Below are 7417 nucleotides of genomic sequence, written 5' to 3'. Positions count from 1 at the left end.
TAAGAGCGCCTTCACTCATGTCGCTTGGCGTAGTTTACGGGGCGATGACATGATGGAATGATGTCCGAATCAGAATACGGTATTGATTAATGCTGGAGGAATCCGATGAGCTATGAAGCTCTTTCTTCACAGATGTCCTGTCGGGGCACGGGGTAAGGACGTTACAACAACAGGGGCACGCACGATGCGAGGGATTGAGGAATTTGTTGACAGCGATCGAGAGTGACACAGCAGGGTAGGGGAGGAACGGCACTCAGGTTCCGTAGCGCACTGCGCTCAAACAACTACACTACCGCCACCCAGAGGTCGCAAACGGGTTTTGATTCCTTACCCGTACCCGGCCGCACCAGGGTCGAAAACGGGTACCCGTACCCTACCCGATACCTGGCTACCCGTACCCGGCCGGGTATCGGGTAGGGTACGGGTATCGGGTACCCGATTGCGACCAGTGGGATGAAGCCATGTTGCAGGCGCGGGTGGGTTGATTCTAGGAACTTGAATTGTGAGAATAATCAAGACGTTGGGAAATGAGTGACAAACGGTGACTCACCAGTGACTCACGGCCTACCCGTACCCGGCCGCACCAGGGTCGCAAACGGGTATCGGGTAGGGTGCGGGTATCGGGTACCCGGTTGCGACCTCTGCCGCCACCCCTCATTGTGTCCGCGCACACACAAGGGGGCAGCACTTAAATGCGAGTGGACTTTTGCTGTGTCCGTGAGACCTCTCAAGAAGAGGGCCCTCGCTTGGATGATGTTGCCCCGGCGGAGGCCACGCTGCCATATATAATCGATAGCAAAGGATTGGTTCCGTAACTTTGCGTGCAACTGTTAGTGTAACTGTTAGTGCAACTATTAGTGTAACTGTTAGTGTAACTGTTAGTGTAACTATTAGTGTAGCTGTTAGTGTAACTGTTAGTGTAACTATTAGTGTAGCTGTTAGTGTAACTATTAGTGTAACTATTAGTGTAGCTGTTAGTGTAACTGTTAGTGTAGCTGTTAGTGTAACTGTTAGTGTAACTATTAGTGTAGCTGTTAGTGTAACTGTTAGTGTAACTATTAGTGTAACTGTTAGTGTAACTGTTAGTGTAACTATTAGTGTAACTGTTAGTGTAACTATTAGTGTAGCTGTTAGTGTAACTGTTAGTGTAACTATTAGTGTAGCTGTTAGTGTAACTATTAGTGTAGCTGTTAGTGTAGCTGTTAGTGTAGCTGTTAGTGTAACTATTAGTGTAGCTGTTAGTGTAACTGTTAGTGTAGCTGTTAGTGTAGCTGTTAGTGTAGCTGTTAGTGTAGCTGTTAGTGTAACTATTAGTGTAGCTGTTAGTGTAGCTGTTAGTGTAGCTGTTAGTGTAACTATTAGTGTAACTGTTAGTGTAGCTGTTAGTGTAACTGTTAGTGTAACTGTTACTGTAGCTGTTAGTGTAACTATTAGTGTAACTGTTAGTGTAGCTGTTAGTGTAACTGTTAGTGTAACTATTAGTGTAGCTGTTAGTGTTGCTGTTAGTGTAGCTGTTAGTGTAACTATTAGTGTAGCTGTTAGTGTAACTATTAGTGTAACTATTAGTGTAGCTGTTAGTGCAACTGTTAGTGTAGCTGTTAGTGTAGCTGTTAGTGTAACTATTAGTGTAGCTGTTAGTGTAACTATTAGTGTAACTATTAGTGTAGCTGTTAGTGTAACTATTAGTGTAACTGTTAGTGTAACTGTTAGTGTAACTATTAGTGTAGCTGTTAGTGCAACTGTTAGTGTAGCTGTTAGTGTAGCTGTTAGTGTAACTATTAGTGTAACTGTTAGTGTAACTGTTAGTGTAACTATTAGTGTAACTATTAGTGTAGCTGTTAGTGTAGCTGTTAGTGTAACTATTAGTGTAACTATTAGTGTAGCTGTTAGTGTAACTATTAGTGTAACTATTAGTGTAGCTGTTAGTGTAGCTGTTAGTGTAACTATTAGTGTAACTGTTAGTGTAGCTGTTAGTGTAGCTGTTAGTGTAACTGTTAGTGTAACTATTAGTGTAGCTGTTAGTGTAACTATTAGTGTAACTGTTAGTGTAGCGATCAGTGTAACAATTCATACGCCAATTTCAAATATGGTCATCAGAATTTTTTTTAATTCTCATCAAAAGCCCGTGGTGTAATCAAGTGCAAGTAGCTAACTCTTATCGTCCACTCTATCTCTCCAGCCTCTTTATTCATGTGCTAGAAAGAAGGGCCATTGCCTGGAACGTCGTCTGTTATATTTTGGTTTTCTTTTAAGACCACACAGTGCTGTTAACGGGTGTGCTGAGTGGTTTGGTTAGCTGTGCTTATGCACCACTGCCAACGCAGCAGCAGCAACATCATCATCAAATAATTTGTAGAACGAAGACCTTCCCCATGCCGTACCGATCGTGGGTGTTGTATGTCCATGCTTGATCACCACGTTGTCTCTGCTCCTGGTTTTCCCACGATTCTTCCTCTCGTCGTGAAGACACGGTACACACACAGTACACATAGTACACACATAGTACACACACACAGTACACACAGTACACACACACAGTACACACACACATTACATACACAGTACACATAGTACACATAGTATACACACAGTAGACACACATAGTACACACATAGTACACACGGTACACACACAGTACACATAGTACACACACAGTACACACACAGTACACACACAGTACACATACATAGTACACACACAGTACACACACACAGTACACACACAGTACACACAGTACACACACAGTACACATACATAGTACACACACAGTACACACACATAGTTTACACACAGTACACACACATAGTACACAGAGTACACACACAGTACACACGGTACACACACAGCATACATACATAGTATAGACTCACTACATACACATAGTACATACACACAGTACACACACAGTATACACACACTACATACACAGTACACACAGTACATAGTACACACACAGTACACACACAGTACACACGGTACACGCACACAGTATACATACATAGTATAGACTCACTACATACACAGTAGTACACACACATAGTACACACACAGTATACACACACTACATACACAGTACACACACAGTACACATAGTTTACACACAGTACATACACAGTACACACACAGGACACATAGTACACACACAGTACATAGTACACACACACAGTACACATAGCACACACAATGTCGTCCAGAGGTCGCAACCGGGTACCCGATACCCGTACCCTACCCGATACCCGGCTACCCGTAACCGACCGGGTACGGGTACGGGTACCCGTTTGCGACCCTGGTGCGGCCGGGTACGGGTACGGGTAGGCCGTGAATCACTGGTGAGTCACCGTTTGTCACTCATTTCGGGTAGGGTACGGGTAGGGAACGGGTACCCGTACCCGGCCGGGTACGGGTACCCATTTGCGACCCTGGTGCGGCCGGGTACGGGTAAGGAATCAAAACCCGTTTGCGACCTCTGATATCGTCCCACGTCCGACCGCATAGCCGCATGTGGATTGAATTCAAACCGCATAACACGGCGGAGTTTGGGTTGAAACAAGTTTGCCGCATACGACGCGAAATCGCGCAAAACGAAACCCGCGCAGAGCGAGGGAGACCTGGAGAGTGAAATGGGCGGTCTCAAACCCCAGCATTACATCCTAGCATGGCCTCTTGCCCCCTGACATGCCTTGCCATATCAAGGGCAACACATAAATTGTCCATAATCAACGTTTTTGGGTTTAGATCGCGTTATTTATAAATGTGTCGTAACCCTCCACCACCCGACAGGGCCAATCAGTAAAAAAGTGTCACGTTGACAAAAGACAAATTGTAAATGTTGTGGTTCCACGCTTCAACACACCGGTGGGCTAAAGCAGTGAACTATTTGTCTTTTGTCAACGTGACACTTTTTTACTGATTGGAAGTGTCGGGTGGTGGAGGGTTACGACACATTTATAAATAACGCGATCTAAACCCAAAAACATTGATTATGAATAATATTGGTCGCGAAAGCCTGCTACGTGTTAAACTGACATAAATTGTCCCCTTCAACCAGAAACAACACCACGTACGGCATGCACAATCCACAACTGTTGCTCCGACAGATCGCCCGGCGAAAGGAAACGTGCGGATGCGATGGAGCCAGTCCCTTCCTGCCCGCTCTCTGAGCCGTTCGTTCTAAGTCAAAATAACCGATTGTAGGCACCATTGTGGTGAACGCAAGCGGAGCCAAAAATACGCAGACTGCAACGCCTCTTTCCCAATATCGAGACTCGGGTCGACGGTCTATTTCTGCTTGTTCATGAACCACTGCCGCTGAAATGATGTGCTCGCAGAAGGCAGGGGGCGTGCGACTGATGTGATGTGTAAAGTAATAACGATGATTCATGTACGTAAAGAGGCAGATACGTAAATGTCGTGGCTTGGCTCTCCAACACACCGGTGATGCTGTACTAGTATACTACACAATACACTACTATACACTACTATACACTACACTATACACTATTATACACTACGCTATACACTACACTATACATTACACTACTATACACTACACTACTATACAATACACTACACTACTATACACTACACTACTATACACTACACTATACACTACACTACTATACACTACTATACACTACACCAGGGGCGGTTTCTTCATTAGGGCGATTGGGCGACGCACCACCAATGTCATTGAACCACAGAGTCACGCTAGCCGTCACTGCAGCCTCTGGATATAGTCCAATCAGCGTCATGTCGCGTTCTGTGGAGTACCGCCTCTTTTTGGGCGATTTCACTCCGGCTGAGAATCGCCCCGAGTGGCCCCATAGACTTACATTCAAAGATGTTTTTTTTCGACCGGGGGGCGCTCCAATGCATTCTCTATGGCTTCCGGGAGGGCTCGCCCTAACGTGCTTACGTCATCATACGTGCTTACGTCATCATACGTAAGCACGTTTCATCCAACAATATAATTTGTGGCCACCTAGTGGAATCTTTAATAAAATAAACTTGAGTGGTTTGTTTTAATAGTGAGTATAGAAACAAACAAGATGTATTGTAAGAGTCACTTTAATTTTCATTAATATTAAAGAAGTGAAGTTGCCTTTACATGCTTAAGCTGTTAATTTATCCATTGCATGGGTGGACCTTATCCTTATCAATCATCCAGACATTTGCCCCCCGTGAGAGATTTTGCAGGAGCCGCGATTGCACTACACTACACACTAGTGCTGTACTAGTGACGAATTGGCCACGTTCTGTTTGCGTGACAACCCTTACTAGCTGGCTGTGTCGGGTGGTGGCGAGTTTAACGACACATTTATACATTTACGCGATATAACCCAAAAAAAAAACCTCTATGATGGAAGGCAAATTTGTCTCTTTGAAATGTGCTGGGGGGAGACAAAGGCGACTGGGCACGGTGTCGACACCCCAGCCAGCCCACGCGTGCCACCCATCGCAGCTGCCAAACAGCACTTGCCTCGACAGCCTGTCGAGGCTACACTGGAGAGGGGGGGGGGGAGATAATCTTTGTCTTTGTGTGTACCAACAGCGCTCACGCCGTGCGCCGTGATGGGGGTGGTGCATGCCGAGTCGCCGCGCGGTCGCTACCGCCTCTCGCTCGAGGACTCGTGGGCGCTGTGCCGCGCCGCGGGCACACAACTCGCCACCCTGGAGCAGCTGCGAGACGCGAACGCGCACGGATTTCAGGTGTGCAGGTCCGTGGCTCGCCCTTGAGTGTGTGTGTGCGTGTGTGCACGTGTGTGTGAGCGTGTGCGCGTGTGCACGTGTGTGCGCGTGTGTGTGTGTGCACGTGTGTGTTTGTGCACGTGTGTGTGTGTGCGTGTGTTTGTGTGTGAGCGTGTGTGTGTGTGCACGTGTGTGAGCGTGTGTGTGTGCGTGTGTGTGTGTGTGTGCGTGTGTGTGTGTGCGTGTGTGCACGTGTGTGTGAGCGTGTGCGCGTGTGTGTGTGCACGTGTGTGTGTGTGCGTGTGTGTGTGTTTGTGTGTGAGCGTGTGTGTGTGTGCACGTGTGTGAGCGTGTGTGCGTGTGTGTGTGCGCGCGTGTGTGTGCACGTGTGTGTGTGTGTGCGTGTGTGTGTGCGCGTGTGTGCGCGTGTGCGTGCGCGCGTGTGCGTGTGTCTAAAGCACAGCAAGTTGGCACAGTAGGGGGCACAGGTGGTGCATCAGCCATACATCTCGGTCATCTCAGTCAGTCGACCCGTGGCACCTGCTGGGTCTGTCCCGTGACCTCCTGCCAGCGGGCGTTCGACAGTTCATGTGGCCTCAAGGTGCACATAGCCTGGCACAAGCGTCGTGGTGACGTCACCGCCACTTAGTGGCGAATGGCGGTTGATGTTGTGTGTGCGTGCATACGTGCGTTGACCCTGGCGACAATGGTTCCATTTCCCGCTCACGGCCAACACCAGTGACGATGATCTGAACCGGTCCCTAGGTCGACTCCGCCTCAAACGAGTACCTGGTGCGATGTGTAGTAAACATCGCCACGAGGGAGACAAAGGCGGCTGGGCGTGGTGTTTGGCCACCCATTCCCTCGTGTGCTGTGACGCCCTTCATAGGTAGGTGCTCGCTAACAGCACTTGCCCCAACAGTTTGTTCAGACTACATGGGGGGATCTTTGTCTTTGTGTACGGTGCTCTGCGACACCCCAACTGAAAGCAGTGCAATTCTTATCAATAACACATCATTAGCACTAATCATTCTTATTATTTTATTTCATAAAAAAATTCAACTGATTAGCATGATGTGTGATCATATGGTGTCCATGTCTACGCTACAAAACCTTGCACTGGCTTGCACATCAAGTCAAGGATCGAGCGCAAGATTGCTATCCTTTGACACCTCTCTGTCTCTCCACAATCTCCCGGTCATAGCTCTCCACCCTTCTCACTCCACGCTGCCCGCGGTAAACCGCTCCACCCTACGGCGTTCATCATCGCACGATGTGCTGCTCATCGCACGATCTGCTGATAAACGCACCCACAGCCAAGCAGCTTCCGTCCTGGCTGTTGCTGCCATGACTGGCAGCAGCCGTCTGGAACTTTCTCTCTCTCACACACACTGCTGCACGCAAAAAAGACAAAGATCCCCCGTATAGCCTTAATAGACTGTAGGGGCAAGTGCTGTTAGCGAGCACCTATGAAGGCCGGAACAGTACACGAGGGGGTGGGTGGCCAGCACCACGCCCGACCGCCTTTGTCTCCCCAGTGGCGATGTTTACACACCACACCAGGTACTCATTTGAGCCTGAGTCAACCTAGGTGAGGCCCAGGACCGGTTCAGATATTCGTCACTGGTGTTGGCCGTGAGCGGGAATCGAACCCGGGTCGACGGGTTCATAGCGCAGCGTAGCGCTAACCGCTACAATACCGCTCCCCACACACTGCTGCACACACACG

The 7417-nt window shown here is 48.2% G+C and overlaps 1 protein-coding gene and 1 long non-coding RNA gene across 3 annotated transcripts in view; one reads left to right on the top strand and one right to left on the bottom strand.

Moving 5' to 3' along the window:
- Positions 1-7417, bottom strand: part of LOC133356184 (uncharacterized) — a 358360-nt gene that overhangs the window by 55257 nt on the left and 295686 nt on the right. The window lies entirely within an intron of this gene.
- The window catches only part of LOC133356227 (lymphatic vessel endothelial hyaluronic acid receptor 1-like), a 53479-nt gene that overhangs the window by 5301 nt on the left and 40761 nt on the right, over positions 1-7417 (top strand). Inside the window, exon 2 of one of the 2 annotated variants that reach the window (XM_061573606.1) lies at positions 5552-5709. In XM_061573606.1, coding sequence (XP_061429590.1) covers positions 5585-5709 — 125 coding nt within the window. In that variant the 5' untranslated portion in view covers positions 5552-5584. Of the gene's footprint in view, positions 1-5551; positions 5718-7417 lie in introns of both variants that reach the window. The other variant, XM_061573604.1, reaches the window with a different exon arrangement.

This window comes from Lethenteron reissneri, chromosome 53 (assembly GCF_015708825.2).
Source record: "Lethenteron reissneri isolate LAM-NWPU_2019-01 chromosome 53, ASM1570882v1, whole genome shotgun sequence".
NCBI lineage: Eukaryota > Metazoa > Chordata > Hyperoartia > Petromyzontiformes > Petromyzontidae > Lethenteron > Lethenteron reissneri.
Note: the sequence above shows the minus strand (reverse complement) of the source record. Positions and strands in the feature narration are given on the sequence as shown.